This window comes from Procambarus clarkii, chromosome 72, assembly GCF_040958095.1.
Source record: "Procambarus clarkii isolate CNS0578487 chromosome 72, FALCON_Pclarkii_2.0, whole genome shotgun sequence".
Lineage (NCBI taxonomy): Eukaryota > Metazoa > Arthropoda > Malacostraca > Decapoda > Cambaridae > Procambarus > Procambarus clarkii.
Window position 1 is genome coordinate 5,994,486 of NC_091221.1, and position 18,967 is coordinate 6,013,452.

Here is an 18,967-nt window from a genome sequence, read left to right on the forward strand (position 1 = left end):
CCCACTACAACCCCCACCACCACTACAACCAGCACCACAAACGTCACTAAGGAAAGAGTGTCACCAGGTCCAATATTCTACAGTTACTTTTTACCCACCATTAATGTATATAAAGACTTACTGTAAATATATAGCTCTTGAAATAGCACTTTCTCTGTAACTATCTTGAGGTTATCTTGAGATGATTTCGGGGCTTTAGTGTCCCCGCGGCCCGGTCCTCGACCAGGCCTCCACCCCCAGGAAGCAGCCGTGACAGCTGAATAACACCCAGGTACCTATTTTACTGCTACCCAGGTACCTATTTTACTGCTAACTAGCTGACATTGTAACGATATGGTGTGAAGGATAGATGAAATTGTTTATGTAATAATCTAAGATGAGGTCTGATAAAGACCTTTTGGGCCCTCTGTAATGCTTTTTCCGCTACCGCTCACAGGATGGATATGGGGTGCACAATAAACTAGCCGTCTCCGGCAACAATCAATCAGTCAATCCAGGTCCAGTCCTCTACACTTACTTTCATCCGTCAGTGTCATTTTGGTTTCTTATCGTCTCGCTTATCGAGGTCCCCTAGACCAACTATTGGCCTTTCCCAAAATGCAACCAACAACAGTTGTCAAACTCCCAGGAACTTATTTACTGCTAGGTGAACAGAGGAATTAGGTGTGAGGAAACTTGCTCAAACGTCTCGTCCAGTGCTGGAATCAAACTCAGGATCTTCCAGACTAGCGAGCTTTAGTGCCAGATAAAGCGGACGAGAAAGCCATTACTTTGGATAAAGTCAGGCTGGAGAAATATTGACGTGTCCAAACACAGTCCTGATCACACTAGAGAAGCCAAGAGATACGTTGCCCTGTACCAGGAAATACTGGATAATGTTGTGTTGCAGCAGAGTTGAACGGCTCCGATTTACACTTAATGGGCTTCACGTGTGTGTGTGTTCACCTATTTGTACTCGCCTATTTGTGCTTGCGGGGGTTGAGCTTTGGCTCTTTGGTCCCGCCTCTCAACTGTCAATCAACTGGTGTACAGGTTCCTGAGCCTACTGGGCTCTATCATATCTACATTTAAAACTGTGTATGGAGTCAGCCTCCACCACATCACTGCCTAATGCATTCCATCCGTTAACTACTGTGTGTGTGTGTGTGTGTGTGTGTGTGTGTGTGTGTGTGTGTGTGTGTGTGTGTGTGTGTGTATCTTCGCGCGTCTTTGCGATTGAAGACCTGTCAAGTCCTTTTTTTCGGATATATTACCCGTGATGTCATGACGTGCCTTGCAAACACATCCAGAGTGAAAAATGTTAGCATTTGTGACAACCTTTTATGTAGCATAATTGGGGCTTTTGTAGTGACATATGTCAATTAGGCAATGTCGCTTTTGACATTTGTATTTAATTCGCTGCATATATGGTGATGTTTTCAGTAACACAGTCATACATACATCACAACTGGGCATCAGTAACGGCCATGACATCACTGGGTTAGGAATGTCATGGAGCCGTGATGGTAGGGTTGTGCAGATGACATCACCAGTGGGAGGTGGAGGCCAAGCCACCAGCGGGTGTGTGGTGGTACACTGCTATTAGCAACGTAATGGAGGGTTGTTATTGGCCTTAAGGTCTGTTAACGACACGAACGTTATGAAGGCCCAAATACTAGCTTACTGACCAAGCAATAATTTTAACTTAACCCGTGTACGCAGTCCAGGGTTAAAGTACAGTAACTCGGAGAGTATACCTCTGTGATTGTGTGTATACCCCTCGGCAAGATACTCTTTGCCATTTGACAAACTGGCCCCAGTTAATCGCCAGTAAAAAACCACTTACCAGTATAACCAAGTTTCACATGAATTATCCAATACACAATGAAAATTATACATAATGTAGAAATTTCTTTCCTAATTTGTAAAGATCCTCATTTGGACACGCTTCTTAATCGAATTATATTATATATATATATATATATATATATATATATATATATATATATATATATATATATATATATATATATATATATATATATATATATATATATATACACCTAAACATTCTGCATTTTCACATTCCTGTAAATCATCTTGCAATCAGTCTTTTGAGGAATATTTACCCACGGATGAATTTTCAGTTTGTGTTTATCAATTTTTATCACTATACAGTGCTGTCTTCCTGGCTTGGCGCTTTTTGATAAATACTTGTTTACTTGTACTCCTGGAACTTATTTAGAACACAGAGATCTTTTGTAATGTTCAATACCTTAAGCACCGCATCTATGAACATGTATATATACAGTATACAAGAGCATCTCTTACCGTACATGTGCGCACTTTAGTAAAAAAGTGATGTTTAAGCTGTCATCCTTTCACTTACAGCGTCTTCACTATACTGACTTCCAGTTCTTTTAAACAAAGCCTTAACATCTAGCAATCGATTCATGGTGTTGAAATGAGACCCCGAGTTGTACAACTCAAAGAGACTTTGAGTCAGTTGTTTGCACATTAATTTCAGCCCATCGTCAATATATCAACCTGTCCCAACCCGTCCTCATAAACAAAGTCTAAATGCTTGACAATCCAGCCGCCAAACCCCGCTGTTTATAAATGAAAAATGGTTTTCACACGACTCACAAATGATCACGTTCGATCATTATTTGAACAGTGCTTCGTTGACGACCTCTGTTCGAACCACAACGCTGTAAATGCTTCACCCTCGTACTACAAATAATCGCCAACAGAACCTAAACACCTAACCAAACCTATGCCGATCTATATACAATATGCTAATATACTATAATATTAATTTATATTTGAGAAAATTCCTTGTTTGAATGAATAGCACGTAAACAAATATGAATGCGTCTGTGGGGTCGACCGCTGGATGTAATGGACTAGCTTGAGTCGAGGACGGGTTGGTTTGAGAAGGATATATGAGACAAGTATCATCAGTTCTGAGGCGTGTGTAGTGTTTTTCAATCGAAACAGGTGGTTTGGTGGCTAGATTAACGAGCATTTAGTGTTTGTTGATAAGGACGGGTAGTTTGCTGATATTGTAAACTTTAATCCTTAATTACAGATAAATACTGCTGTTTCTAAATATCATAAATAGATTGTGTCATTTTTCTAAATCTCATTTACAATTTCAAAATTAGTAATTATATTCACAACGGCATTTTATAAATTTACCTGAGAGCCACTAATACTAGTGGCCTCGATGAGAACAGGAAGCCGGCGGCTTGTCGAGGGTTCCTCCTATTTGCCTTGATGACCTTTTCCAACTGTACTTTAAAAGTTAACAGAGTTTGGCCATTTACGGCTTCGGCGGGTAGGCGTTTCCAAGGGTTTATAACACTGGGTGAAAAAGCATCTGTTCTCAGTCTTACAATGTGACTTGTCGAACTTGAAACCATTGCTCCTTCTTGTTGTTACATCTGACCTTTTGAAGAAATTTTCTGGATCAACATTCTCCAAATTGTTCAGTGTTTAAGTTTCAATGAGATCCGCCCTGTCATGCCTGGTTTGGCAGTGTTGTTAACCCTGTGATCCTCGACCGTTCCTGATACGAGAGTTGACTTAGTCCTGGAATTATTTTTGTTGCGGGGTGTTGCACCTTCTCCTGCGTGTGAAGCCTTATCAAAGGCTTCAGCAAACTCCATGTATAATTCATCAACCGGAAGTACTTTGTCAGTCTCTTGTATATTTTCATATCTTTCAACAATATCATCTATTACAGTATATCTTTCAACAATATCATCTATTACAATATATCTTTCAACAATATCATCTACTGTTCAACAATATCAACATTAATATCAACATTTCAACAATATCAACATTAATATCAACATTTCAACAATATCATCTACTATATATTTCAACAATATCATCTACTATATATTTCAACAATATCATCTACTATATATTTCAACAATTCATCATGTTACCATATCTCATTTAATTTTAAGTATTGCCCTTTAATACACGTTCAGTGGTTCCTATTCTTTTTTACTCTCCTTAAAAACTGTACTGTATATCATTTGCTTCATTTGTTTAACAATATATGTTAATTTCTTGTTTGGTCTTGTCTCCCTAATCAAAACTTTAACCTAACTTTATTATTTTAAATTATGCCCGAAATGCTTTGCATAATAGTGGGCTTATTAAATGTACTGTACATAAAATTAAAAATGTTAAAGCTTAAATCATTAAACCCTTGAATAATATCCTTATGAACATTTGTTAAATAAATAAATTATTATACACTTACATTTTATTATATTCAATGCTGTTTTTTTCAGATATGCATTGACTAATTCATTACCAACGTTATCTGGCTACGTGTATTCTTAGTGGTACTGTATGCTGTTTGAATTACATGGTATAACTACAGCATTTCCCTGGGAAAGTCTTCCTGTATTATAGTGAGGAATATCTGATGAAATTTTACCTTATCAAATTTCAAAGCTTCACTAAGGAACTACTGCACTTTGGATATTCTACTTTATTAAGGGAAATTTTTTAACATTACCCACTGAGCAAATGGGTAATGCACAATGCTCTTAAAAAATAAAATCATGCCAGGAACATTAATATGTCTATTTGACATAGAACTGTCATACGCTAAGGTTTGCTGTTTACACTATTTTAAATACTCAATTCCTTGGGTTTACGAGATATCTTGTCAAGGGTTTTGTATGCTAACTGAACCGTAGAAAATTTCAAATAAGAATTCAAAGTGCCTATATACCACAGAACAGATCTAGCAGAAAAAAAAAAAAAAGTTCCATAGGGCAGTGTACTAAACACATGCTTTACTTTGGCCTTATGTGACATCACTTGTATATTTCTGACAGGTGTGTATAGTATTTACTTTGCAAAAGGATGATTTTTCTACCATTTACAGAGGAGAGACTGCTGTAGTCACAACAGACTTTACAGAATGCTGTAAATAAAGGTACTACAGTACTTGTAAAGACACATCTTGAAATATTTGGTCAGCAACGTCTGTGCCATTACATTTAGGAAGAGAAATAAAGTAGAGGAGCGTATCTTATAACTGTAAGGGTTACAGATAAAGTGCCGGAAAGAAAGACAATTTCTGGGTCTCATATTTCATACCAAACTGACTCTGAAACTGCATATATAAAATTTTAAAAACCCTAATGAAGGATCTTAATCTTTTTAAGATGCTATCACATACAGAATGGGCTGCAGATTAGAAATTCTTCTCCAACTACACAATACTCTCATAGTACTGAAACTGGCTTATGGGTACCACATGTACTCTGCTGTGATTAATACCCTGTAAGACTATCCGACCCAATACATCACTTGGATCCAAGGCCTTATATGAGAGTATTTAAATCTACATCTTTTAACAGCCAGGTATACTGTCATTACATAAGGAAAATGCTCTAATTACATCACTTTTCTCCTGAGGTAGTTGAAATCCAGTATTGGCCATTTCAAACAGGCCAAGTTTTGCTGGGTTCCCAGTCATATTGGTACTGTATTTTCATATTGGTACTTATTTACTTATAAATGATACCTATTTACTGTATAAATGAGCATGCAGACACTGCCACTAAGGAGGTTATCCGCAATTGCTACACAATTTCCCCAGCTTGGTGCCTTCTGATAATTACAGTATTTACCTTATTCAGCTTCATTGTTTACAAAAAACCACCATACGAGCAGCTACCTTCATTGCTTTAATAACCATACAAATAAAATAGTATAGAGATCACAATATGTTTTGGATCATTCACTCTAGAAATTTACACAGACAGCTTGCTAAGGGAACTGGCTTATAGTTCATTAGGGGTCAGATACTGATTTACCTATTAAGACGGGTATAAGACTGACCATTACTTAGTCTGGAGGGAAGTAATTATCAAAAAAGTTGACAAACCCATAATATTATACAGTATCGTTAGTCACAATATTATAATATTTCAAAGCTATCATTCAGGATGCCAATACAAGAGCAAAAACACACAAGATGAGCAATGTCAAAGGACTACTTCCCCAAGGATTTTAATGGATCTCATGACATGAAGGAAGAGTGGGAAAGCAAATTGGGCAAAATTTTCCATTCAGAAAATCAGGATAGTCTATGTGGAAGTGCAAGACTATCCGCGGAACGATGTACTAACAGCATGATGCAAGTCTCTGTTCCAGTAAGTGCCATGAGTGAATCAAGTGTGGGCAATTTGGAACCTAGCCAAGACAGTGTCATGTTATTAGTACAAGATGATCAGCATTGTTAGCTTTGTAACCTCTAATGTTCTATTGTAGAATGACATTCTGCATATTTTGAGTTGACAGTCATGAAATGCTAATTAAGCTCTGCCTATTGCACCACAGCAGCCATGCCATGTCATGTTTCAAAGCCTTACTATTAAATTTTTTTTTTACATATGCATGCTAAAACTTTTGCACAATTTTGCACCAAAGTCCTACAAGAGGGGCTTTATGAGCCACATTCAACTGCCCACTTGCCTGTCACCAGAAGAGGAGACTTCTCAAGGAATACATTGCACTCTGCCCTATTCTAGCCCCTCCTAGACACAGCATAGCAGTACCCATGTCATAGGGAGTAGAAGAACTCCCAGAACCCCATCAACCAGGTATCAAGCAGTCATAAGTTACTATTTTGAAGAACAAGACACACACAATATATATAATACAATTTATATCTTGGCATTAATATTAAGTCACCCATAACAAGAAACTGAAAAATGAAACAAATTATGATTGATATATTCATTTTATGCTTAAGTGTGGATGGTTAAATTTACTCTATTAAGAGTGTATTCCTGAAAATTCAGCCTACAAGACTGAAACTACACTATTTTTCTGCATAAAATTTTACATAGGGTAAATTTTACTTTACTTTTCATTAACAACTTAAATGAAAAAAATATTCAAATTATAGTACCTGTACTATATGATAACTTTTCTCAAGCTTATGTATGCTAGCCTAACCAATTTTAACAATTTTAATTAGAGTAAATGGAATTTTAATCTAGTCCTGAATTATGAGTATTCAAGATTATATTATACACAATAGGAATTTTTTAAAAGAGTTCAAAGATACACATACAGCACAATGTCATCATAATAAATCCAAAATTATGCAATGTGTACAGCAACACCATTAGGATCTTAATATGCTTGTTTAATAATAACATAAAATGGAGTATATTTGCTGACCATTCTCTTGAAGATCAAGAGCTTAAAATTTCATACCAGCCTCGAAGAACCGAAAGTAATTTTTTAAACTGTAAATATGCGACCGATACAGATAGTAAAAAGCACCAAAACACACAGTTTTGATAAAAGAGCAAACAAACTACAGGTTTTTGCACAAGAAGTATCAAGTTATTTTTGTTCACAAGTGCACAGAACCTACCAGTAACATAACATACTCAAGCATAACCAGCCATTAAAATAAAATAAGGCATAGATACAATGCTGATAAACTAAAGTAATTGCAGTGGCACAAAATTCGGTCATAAATGCTATACAGTTCAAGGCAAGAAAAGGATGCAAATCAAGAAATTACCCATCCATCTATTGTCCTGGACCACTGAACAGTATATAGGGTCATCCATCTATCTTGAGCATCAGCTCACCCACTGGAACATGTCTTACAGATCCTATAATACACAAATTTTGTAATTTAGTTATAACAATTTTATCTTAATCTTTTACTATATTACATAGTTAACTATACAATGCTTACAGATAAAATCTGCAATATATTATAACTACTTTCAGGCAGATATTTATTCAATAATGTATTGCAATAACATACATTAATTAAAATTTTGTTTTGGTAGCCCATGGATACCATGAAAATTTTGTTCTACTATTTTCTCAGGTAGTATTTGCACAGTTCCAGGTAAACATTTGATATTTCTTGACCCTTATTCCATTTACCTGGACTATGTGGGTCTCGGACCGTGGACCCCACGCATGTGTGAGGCCGGTGCTACTGCTAGTTGATAGCACTATCAACTGCTAGTTGATAGTGTTCGATAGTGAAATAAACAACTGTTTATTTCCACAGATGTGTGTGGATGGTAATTTATTTAACCCTTATTATTTCCCATTCCTCTACATACTATTTTCATTAAATCATCGTTTTTTATTGACCGCATTTACTAAACCAAATTTTTTGTTTCATAATCTTATTTATTAATGAAAAAAATAAACATAATGAATGCTGCTTTTTGTTTACAAAATAAAGGTACACATACTACAGTTGAAATTTTGTCAATTATGTGTTTGAAAATAAGAGCCAAGATGTTGGAAAAAATTCGGTATGAATGTAAAATGTGGCATTGTGTAGTGTAGCCAGAGAACTGTATGTAGTTGCTGCACCTTATTACTACACATTCCTTTATTATTATTAATATAATGTACTTTACATTCATTTGCAAAACACATCAACAAGAAGCTAATATTTACAAGCAGTTTCAAGTACAATATAGTAACTTAATTTGAGGAGATATGAATGCACATCCAATAAAAAACATACTTTAAATTTTGTGTAAATTCATTAACAATTTGTCATACAGTTGTACTGAGTTTACTGTAGTCTCTCTAATTCCATTTTATCTTCACTTCAGAAGTTTGCATAACCTTGTTGGTTGTTAAATTCCTAGGGAGAGTAAAAAATTCTTAACATTAATGTAGTACAGAACATGAAAATGTAAATATTTTTTGGTAAAAGCCAGCAGTTTTAAATACACACCTTTCATGGTTGCACAGCAATTGATGTTTCAGGCAAAAATAATTAATAGCAACCATTTTAAACGTATTTAAAAAGACGAGATTGTTCCTAACTTTACATAGGCAGTAGTGCATCTGAAACTTCCATTCCTTAGAATGTATCTTGAACGTCCAGTAACTTTTTTTTTTACAAGAAAAAAAATTCACACTGATAACTGTGCATGAAATAATAAAAAGCAAGTATTTAACCAACACTGATCTCTTTTTCACCAGAGTAATCCACAGTAAACTCCACTATGATGCATAACGCATCATACACTGCCTTAATTGTCCATTTAAGTATTTTAAGATAATAAACTCAAAGAGTATTAGAGCATTTGAACACCATCAATATTAACCAACTTAGAAAGTTCGCTCTTGCCAGAATCATTCTTTTCCTCTGCATTTCCCCATTCCCCTAAATCACCAGCCATGACATCCTTCCATCTGTTGGCTTCTGCTGCTTCTCTCTGAAACATGATACAAGTAGGAAGTAGCTTCTCAACCAGAAATATAATTGATTCTTTTATATACTGTACCAGAATATTCACAAGAAAAAAAAAGAATGATGATGAAGGTAATGTCATGAAAACTGTCATTTGGTATCGTTTGTATCCGAGATAATATCCTATAAATGAATTAATATTATAGTAATCTCACTTAATAGTTCTTAATAGTCCCTCATTTCATCTCAATAATAAAAGAAACCAAAGGAAATCCAATTCCTCTAAATTAATGCCAGCAATCAACAAGACTTGTCAGTACTCTGGAAAAGGGGACATGTCATTGGCAAATATATAAAACAGGTTGTACAGTACAGCATGTGGATAAATAGGGTAATGTCAAGTTTAACTGCTTGGAGAATAATATTTAGATTAATATGTACTAATATGTAAATAATATGACAAAGATTCATGGTTATTCGAGTACATGCTTACAGTTGATACATAACATCATCATATAATATTGTTGTGCAGACAAGTTCAGTTCCATGTCATATATATAATTAACTTGAATGGATGATGGCAGCAACCTTCTATCTTTCTACTATACTTCTACTCTTATACTTTCCTTAATATCATTCTCTCTATCATCATTCTAAAACTTTTTTCTCCTGTCCACTCTTCCTCACACCTCCCTTCTATCTCTCTACCTCCCTCACTCACCGAGTTTTTAATTTTTTTGCCATTCTTTTATTTGATACATTACAACTTCTTGGCACTACTGTTTTCTTAATTTTAATCTATTTTGCAGATTAATTTTTTGGTTAATTTTACAGAGTAGAAGTCTGTCTCAATTTTGTGTGTATGAGATCTTTACTTATTTTCTTGTTTCCAAGTTTGGTCTATTTAATGTCTCCAGCCTCTCCTCGCAGCTCTTGTTGTTTATGTCCAGAAGCCATTTAGACGCATCTTTGCGCATTCTCTAATTTATCCTTATGTTTAAGGGGGCATTAGGGTGGTGTTGGAAAAGTTGTTCAATGTCAACCAATATTATTTGACTAGTTGTACAGTATATGAAAAGTGCTGAAATTGTCCCAAGTTTCAGTACTGCAGCGTAAAAAGAAAGGGAGATTTTTTTTTTTCAACGGTTTTTACACATTTTCAAGTCCACACTTCAGAACACACGTTTCAGATATAATTATTCTGTGACCATTTTCTGACACATTAGCATATAATAAAGGATTGTGTGTTTTAGAATTTCCAAAACATCTTTAGTTTTCCTAATACAAATGTTCAAAGTTCCCCCAAAAAATTATGCAAATATGGCATGTTTATTGCTATTATAAAATCAATAAATGAACTTAGAGAAAAATGAAAACAAGCACATGTAGAGACATGCCCTCCACATATACTGTGTAAGGTTCATGTAAATTGAATAAAAAATGAATCAGTTTTGTAAACGTTTGTGTCAAGTGAAAAAAAATAAAAAGAATAAAAGTCTAAGGTTCTAAAATCTGTGGCTGAGGTTGACATCAACCAATTTTCTCCAAAATTGGCATCCTTACAGATAGGCTTATGTACAGTCAGGTGTGTAAGTTTGATGCAAATCGCCCCCCCCCCCCCAAAAAAAAAAAAAATTCTTAAATTTTTTTCCAATTAAACTAATTATAATATTTGTTTAATATATGCTATTGTGATAGCAAAGAGTCATAGCTATGATTTCAGTTGACACTTTTGATTGATAATCGATTTTGACCATTTTGGCATAATTTTCACAACTACTTCAATATTTTTTTCTCCCTTCCTATTTATGCTACGAAGCTGAAACTTGGACCAGATGAAACACTTTTCATATAGAACTTGTCAAAAAAGTTTGATTGAAATTGAACAAGTTTTCATTTTTGCATTTTTTGGACCAAGATGCCCCCTTAAGATATGCAAGTTTATTAAGATAATTATCTAAATTGATTAAGATTAAGATGTTAAGTACCATATGACTGCTGCATATTCTAAGTTTGGGTTCATACCATGAATCTTTTAAGCATTTTTCTATCCATTGCAGAAATCTGGCTATTTATTTTTACATTGTAATAAAAAGCTAGAGATAAAAGAAATACAGTATATTAATGTAAGGAAAATATAAGCTAGAGTACTAGCATATAAAGCAGAAAATCAATGCTGGTTTTTGTGAGCCAATATTTTTTTCAAATTCACCCAAATTTGGGACGGGAAACTACATTTATTGTATTCACAAGTCCTCACATTCAACAGAGCCCGTCTCCATGGAGTGTGACTACAATGTCGGACAGTTCGTTCCCCACATAATAGCCATTTACACCTGGTGCACTAATGACCTCTCTCAACATTAACGTTTTTTTCAGCATATTTCTTTTAAAAGTTGTGGATGGAATTAGCTTCAACACCCTCTTCCTTTAGTGCATTCTACAGTACAAAGAAATTTAAGGAACAATAAAAAGTTGGCTGACCATCTGACAAACCAACTGGGTTTTATTTTTTTGGCAAATAGTACAGTAATGCAATTGTTATGAAGTAAGTAATTATCAATAGAAGGCACCAATCTGGGAAGGCTATGTAGCACCATCAAATGTGCGGGATAATCAGAGGGCGCTAAATATCAATTGTTATGACAAGGATGCCTGTTAAACCTGTTTAAGTACTCCCCTCCCCTAGCCATGGGTAAGACTATCCATACAGACATCCTTCAAGTGCTGGCTAGAGCCAACTATGTCATGGTATTAAGTGCTCAAGTGAGGTTTGGTTTGGTGTGGTAAGGTAAGGTTTTGTACAAGTATAGGCAGTGGATTATTAATTTCCTAATTTTCTATGAAACAAGATTGGTAGACTGATCAAGCTGATATATATCCACCATGGTGCTTGTATATTAAAATAAATGAAATTTGACACAAAGTGTACTTACATCCTTGTCTTGCCTGGCAAACTTATCAAACATACCACCATAGATTTTCTTCTCTTTCACCTTATCAGCCTTGATTTGTGCAGCACACCGTTGCAACTGTTGCTTTGCAGCTTTGTTTGTTTGATCTATGTCAAGGCAAACTTGGAAATCCATTTGAGCTAGTTCTGCTTCACCCATGTTCAGGTTGGCCTGAAAAGTTTTTCAACAAATTCCAATTTACAAATTTATTATTATTTAGTAAAATATACTATTTCATATCTCATTTTGTGACTTGGTATATAAAAACTAAACATTAAACAAATTGTATTTAAATGTCCTTTACTGCCGGGCTCTTGCTAGTTTCTAGTAGCTTGCACTGTGGTAAAGCCAAGCCTTGAGAAATGCACCACCCCTGAGAGACCTACACTGATCTATACAAAGCCAGGACCAGAAACTGGCTCTAAAAGATGAGGGAAACTTGGGGATCAGAAATCAACCCCGTGTAAGAAAAACACAAGCCAGCCACCAGGGAAAATAACCCTGGCACAGAGTTGGATGGAATGGAACACTGTACACAGAACATGTAATGTGAGTATTACTAAACAAATCATGAAAAAATGGAATGGCTCGCTGTAGATTTAAATGGTCTCAGAATTGCCAATATCACTTAGCTGCAGGAAGAGCTACTCTTAGGATCCCAGCAAAGGGGAAGGGGGTGCACCCTCGACTACATCAGAGGAGAGCTGATGGGCTGTTTGGGACCCTGGGTGACCTGGGCTGCCACTTGGTGACAGTAGTTTGTTTCGTTTTGGTTGTCTTTCTGGTTCAATTTTTTTTTTTTGGGTGTAGGCTGGTTTCTGATCCCCAGCTACCCTTCCTACGGAGAGAGCCAGCGAGGGTCTCGGAGGCTTGGTTTACTTCTTAAGAAGTAGTGGCACCAGACTGTAAGCTACTAGGAGCTACTAAGGGTGCCTCACAGAAAGTAATTTGCTTATTCAGAGAACACTACTAACATTCATTGCAAAATTGTTGGCTTCTCAAGCACAGTACTGTGCATCATATTTAAGACTATCTAGAAATAATGACTAAGCATGCTTATAAACATTTGCAAATCACCAGAAATTCAGCATTTAGCCTGCAATAGTAGACTAATACAAGTGTTGACTGGGAGGGTCACGTATGCAGAAGGAATGAGAGCATTCACATGAAGTTTCGAAATGCTTAATGAGAGTCAATATATTTAACTGGACACAATTTGGTTTCAGAGGAACTTCAGACCCTTTATTTAAATTGCATTATGGTAATTTTTTAGGTCTCATTAAGCTGCTTGTGAAATATGATTTAATGAACAAATGCACTCAAATTTAAGTCAGGTCATGTTTAAAGAAACTCATATTCATCAAAAATGTTTTCAAAATAATATGATCAATTTGTTGGGAAATACTGTTTTGGGAAACTATATTAAACCATGTTAAAGTAGTCAAATATTACACCTTTCTGAGGCTGCCATCCAGAAGTAAGTAATGCAGAGCAGCATTTATTTACAACATCATTTCTATGAGAAAAACCACAGGAGCTGTGATGAAGATTCAAACCTATGTGCTGGGTATTCCCAGACACACGCTCTAGATGACTGGGCCACGGCATGGTCAAAAGAATTGCAACCTAGGTTTCTGCTAAACTCACAAGGATTCCCGAGGCTTCCACTGAAGCTGAATCAGGATTTCACACAATTCCCCCCATGCAGTGGCTCTGTCGTCCAGTAGTTCTACCTCTGACACCCCTCTTTCAATACACACAAATGACAGTAACATGATATATAGCAATGAGAAAATCCACTGGAGAATTTTCTGTGAAAACCTGTGGATTTTCTCATTTATATATCATGTTACTGAGATTTCTCTGTGTATTGAACATGAGATGTATAAGATACATGTATTTCAGTGAATGTTATTTTGTTAGCAGTAAACCAGTTATAAATACAACGGGCAAAAGATTACCTGAAAGTATGCTTGATTTTCTAAGAGAGAACAGGTTAGACTTAAATAATTGCAAAGCTCACAGCTATGGTTGTGGTTCCAATGCGAAACGGAAGTTTCTGCACTGCCTCGGGTACAGAACACATAGGAAAATCCGCAGGCGTTTTATATACCGTGAGGATATCATTCCCTGAACTTGGTTATTGGTAAAATGCAAGAAGTTGCTTGAAATCCACCTCCCTGTCTCTCCTCCTAAGTTAGATATCATTACCATTAGAAATGATCCTTGTTACTGTGGGGGCACATGTCAACAAGAGCCAAGTGGAAATCTAGTTTCCTGGGTGTACCTAAGCCATGATTCAGAGAGTGACAAAGTCATAAAGACCCTTCTCAGAAATACTTCCATAAAATTTAGTCAACCCCATTTCTTCCTTTACTTCTCTCTGAAGAGCCTTTGGCTGTTTCTTCTCACAGACATACTCTTCTCATTCTATCCAGGTGCAAAAGTTCTAAAATAGTGAAAGTTTGGAGTTACACGGCATCTCAAATCATCTGGATTGCCATAGAGCTCCAAATTGTATGTTGCTCACAACAGAGCTGAGAAACGTTAGGGGTGTCAGTAGTATACTGTCGTATTGTGGTGTTGCATCATCCAGCACTCCGTATTACACTGTATTATGGGATGGAAGCCTACGGCCTTCTGCTTGTATAATCTGTAGCTGCATGTTTATATTGTAAGGAATCGGTCATCACAATTTTGTCAGATTGTTTCCAGTGAACTTAATGTATATTTAGAAATACAGTATCAGTGCAGTATAGTGATTTTGGCATATTTAAACATTATTTGGATTAATTACTAAAATTGAATATACAGTATCTGTAAACGAATTCTCGTGTCTTCAATTGCTTATTTAATTTCAATTAAATATGTCACTTATATGGGATTTAATGATAGGACTAAGGACTGAGCCAGTCATATTTCCTTTCTTCCAAAATAACCATGACTAGAACTATAAGTCCACTTTAGACAAGAACTGGGACCAGGACAATCGGTTCTTTTTGAGGAATCGGTGCCCACCTTAGCTCAAATATTCTGGTGCTTTTCTTCCAGCTGTTCCACCACTATTTGCCACCATCCAGACTATCATATCCACTGCCATTCCATTTACAGTAGTGTCCATGAAGGCTTTGTTCTATGTTCCATACCTTTTCTCTACATTAATGACCTCAGCAGTTCTGTTTAATAGCTTGGGTGTCATAGTAATACATACAGTACTTTTATTGTGGGAAAACTTACCTGACCTCTTCTAAAGTAAGCTTTGACATTCTTGTTATCCATCTCAAGAGCTTTAGTGGAATGTTCTCGTGCACGAGGGTTGTCGTTCAGTTTAAGATAAGCCATTGCAAGATTCAAATACCCAGCAAGCAAAAGCATATGACTTTCAGCCTTTTTTTCATCATCCAAACCTGAAATGTGATAAAACCAGGCATTGAGAATTATAAAACTACCACTTTCATGTGGCACTTTGTTTGCTCCTTGAGCCAGGGAGAGGTTCCACCCACAGCACGCACGAAGCTCTCAATAGCCTATGCCTCACTGTGACGAGTAACTTTTCAAATGGGCTTGCTATCTAGTTGTGGAGGGAAGATGAGAAAGATAAAAGTTCAGTCCACAACCAAGGAGATGACTAGGAATGACACTAAACACATGAACCATAGCGAGGAGTCAATTATTCCTCTGTAAAGAACCACCTGGCAAGCTAAACTGACTGCCACCATATGCCAACATCACCACAACAGGATTGAGCAGGCAACCACCTGGTCACCCAAGCATGCATGTCCAGGTCACACAAAAAGTAATAAATCTATGGGATGCCAATCGAGGGAGGAACCCCTGCCAAAGGCTCTAGACCATGGCATGCCCAAGTTCTATCCTGCTCAACCACGAGATGGAGAAGAGAAGGGGCATCACTCGGGGAATACAAATATAATAGGACACCAAAAACCTTCGAATGTGGAGACCCCTACTCAGAACATACACCAGGCTGACCACCATGGGACCACCATGGCTGTGCCACATAAGGAAGAACCCATAAAATGTGCCAAGATAACAGACTGGTGGCTTCCAAATTTAACACTGGCCACATCAGAAGGCCCCAGGGCACAATCTGAGGAGATGGTAAAAAAGTTGTGTTAAATGTAACAAAATGCCTCTTTCAGGTGGGTCCTTACTGCTGGTTATCTGGATAGCTACACTCAATTCACAATCTATGCTAGCCCTTGTTTCTAACTGCAAATATACAGGAATACAGAGGCCAAAACCTTGCCTACCTTTCTGAGTGTCTAACCCCAGTTGATGGGAATTTAGGTTAACCTCCAACCACAGGGGGGGTTTTCCAGGGCCATTGCTCCCTGCGCCTCTCCAAGGGGGCCCATGCTCTGGCTAGTTGTCCCCGGTAGGTAGAGCTCCATTGACTATTGCCCTGGTCTAAAGATTGCATATTAGCCTGATAGCTCCAGGGAGCTGATGCGGCTCCCTCTCAGAAAAGCAAATCAAGCAATATTGAAATGCTTGAATTTTTGTATACTTAACAATGCCTCACAATTAGTGTACAGCTGATGGACTTTTTGGGATTATTTATATTCAACAAAATTACTTTGTTAACATTCTGACACCACCAAAAGTAAAGTTTTGACCCAATGTATAGTTTTGCAAATGTGAAATGATTACACACTTCATACGAGTTGCTCAGCCAATGGATGAGAAGCGTGGCACATTTGGACAGGAAAATGCAGGACCTGGCAATGTCAGTATGTCAACTGACTCTGCCTTTGCAAACATGTGTCCTTCATCTCTGTTGTGGTGATATCATCATCTAGTGGCATTTGGTGTAGTTAGCAGAGGAATAACTGGCAGTCCGTATGATACAAAATGTATGTCAAAATAAGTGTTGACTGTTATGGTTCTGCTTTTTGGCGTCACAACTGGTGGCCTCCTTGATGGTAAATGAAACTACTGTATTTTTAAATCTCTCTCTCTCCTTCCAAACAAGATGGCAAGACTGTTTACAAAGTTACTTGTCACCGAGACCCAGGATGATGAGAGCCTGATGTGTGAGCAGTGTCCGGAGTGGATTTTGGCTCACCTGGCTTGGGCAGTGACAGGGAGCCAGAGGAGAGCTTAATCAGAAATGCTAAACCAACATAACATTCTGTGTGATAATGCCAAAACGTGTACATTATGTGAATGTGTCAAAGACTACATACAGAAACAAAAAATACTTACATGGAAGGCAAATATTTGTGTTTTACTTTAAATACTTTTTGCATTTAATGTTCTATTTCATCATATATCTTGATGTAAAATTTGTGTAACCTCACAGCAACGTTTTGAAAATTCTCTCGGACTTCCATTTTATACATACCTTTAATGTATATAGAATAATAACAACACTTATCATACTCACCATTATCATACTGTAGAAGGTCAATTATCTTCTTGTACTGCTTTACTGCTAGTCGATATTTCTCTTGTTTGAAGAAAGTGGTTCCTCTATCTTTGCATCCCTTCGCCTGGTCAACTTTTTCCTCCTGATCCATTTCCCAGGACTCTTTAGCCTTTTCAAAATTTCTCAACTCGACCTCATATTCTAAGGAAGCACCAGGTGGAACACCAATGGCTACATTCCCTGCAGATCCAAATGCATACTGTGGATAAAAGTAACACATACTGTACCAACATTAATAACAGCTTCACTTTATAATGTGAGTGAAGCTGATTCCTAAGTATGGTACTAAGAGATTTATATTTACTGCTTGATATGGTATGGTCACATGTGAAAACCAAGAAAGGCCCCACCCTGGCCAGCAAATCACATGCCATAAAAAAAAAGAAAAAAAAAAAGACGATGAATGTAATGAAACGTCATTTTTCTGGGTGAGCTCCGGAGGTTTCCTGAAGTTATCCAGTCTGTTATGTGCCTTATTAGTTTGGGGGTTATCAGTTATGAGAGTTCTGTGCCTACCGGGGACCACGAGCCAGAACTTGGCCCCCCCCCCCCTCAGAGAGGTGCAGGGAGCAATAGCCACATAAGAGCACAGTATGTCATGTCTGTCATCATCAGGGGAGAAAGCACCCAGAAAGATAGGCAAAACAATACAAACTCTCTGCTGGTAAAAACTGCAACCTATATTCGAACAGAGCCAAAGAACTCCCCCATAAGAAAAACAAACAAAATCATCATCCAATAGTGCACCCACTCGTTAGCACCCCCCCCAAAAAAAAAAAGAGGGGGGGGGGGGGGGGGAGCCCGCTCAGGCGAACAAGCAGCTCACCAATCTTGTTCGTAGAATGGTGAAAAACCGCCGACAGGAGGGAGGGAGGGTTTCAGGGAGGCTCTAAGGCTCACCCAGAAAATGGTGTTTCACTACATTCAACGCTGGTTTTCTGTGGGGAGCCCCGTCGGCTCCCTGAAGCTAACTACCCACAGATAAGTAAAAATAGGGACTTGCCCGGGAGGCGACAGCACCGCAGGTCTCACAATGAAGATGAGACTTGCAGCAGGCAGATGATTAACAGGCTGTGACAGATGTCCCAAAGCAATACAAGGCCGCAGAGGGCCTGGAACGTTGACAAGATATTTGGCGGCCAGGACCGTATTCGATTTCCAAAACCCCCGAGCCCAAATGTCAGTCCAAGACATATTCCCAAAGAGAGCAGCGTGAGCAGCATATTTCCTTACATCATGGGTATTAGGGGAGACTGCAGGCTGACTAGACTTTATAACCCTATGGACAACCTGAGAAATATGAGCCCTGTAACAAGGAACCAGGGACACCGGATTAACACAGAGTGC

General features: G+C 37.4%; 1 protein-coding gene across 7 annotated transcripts in view; it reads right to left on the reverse strand.

Moving 5' to 3' along the window:
- Nucleotides 1-6,744: 6,744 nt before the first annotated feature.
- The window catches only part of LOC123773735 (peptidyl-prolyl cis-trans isomerase FKBP4), a 31,738-nt gene continuing 19,515 nt past the window's right edge, over nucleotides 6,745-18,967 (reverse strand). For all 7 annotated transcript variants that reach the window (XM_045767609.2, XM_045767612.2, XM_045767610.2 and 4 more), the window contains 4 exons: nucleotides 17,579-17,819; nucleotides 15,409-15,578; nucleotides 12,154-12,342; nucleotides 6,745-9,242 (listed from right to left, as the gene is read on the reverse strand). In XM_045767609.2, coding sequence (XP_045623565.2) covers nucleotides 9,102-9,242; nucleotides 12,154-12,342; nucleotides 15,409-15,578; nucleotides 17,579-17,819 — 741 coding nt within the window. In that variant the 3' untranslated portion in view covers nucleotides 6,745-9,101. The remainder of the gene's footprint in view (nucleotides 9,243-12,153; nucleotides 12,343-15,408; nucleotides 15,579-17,578; nucleotides 17,820-18,967) is intronic.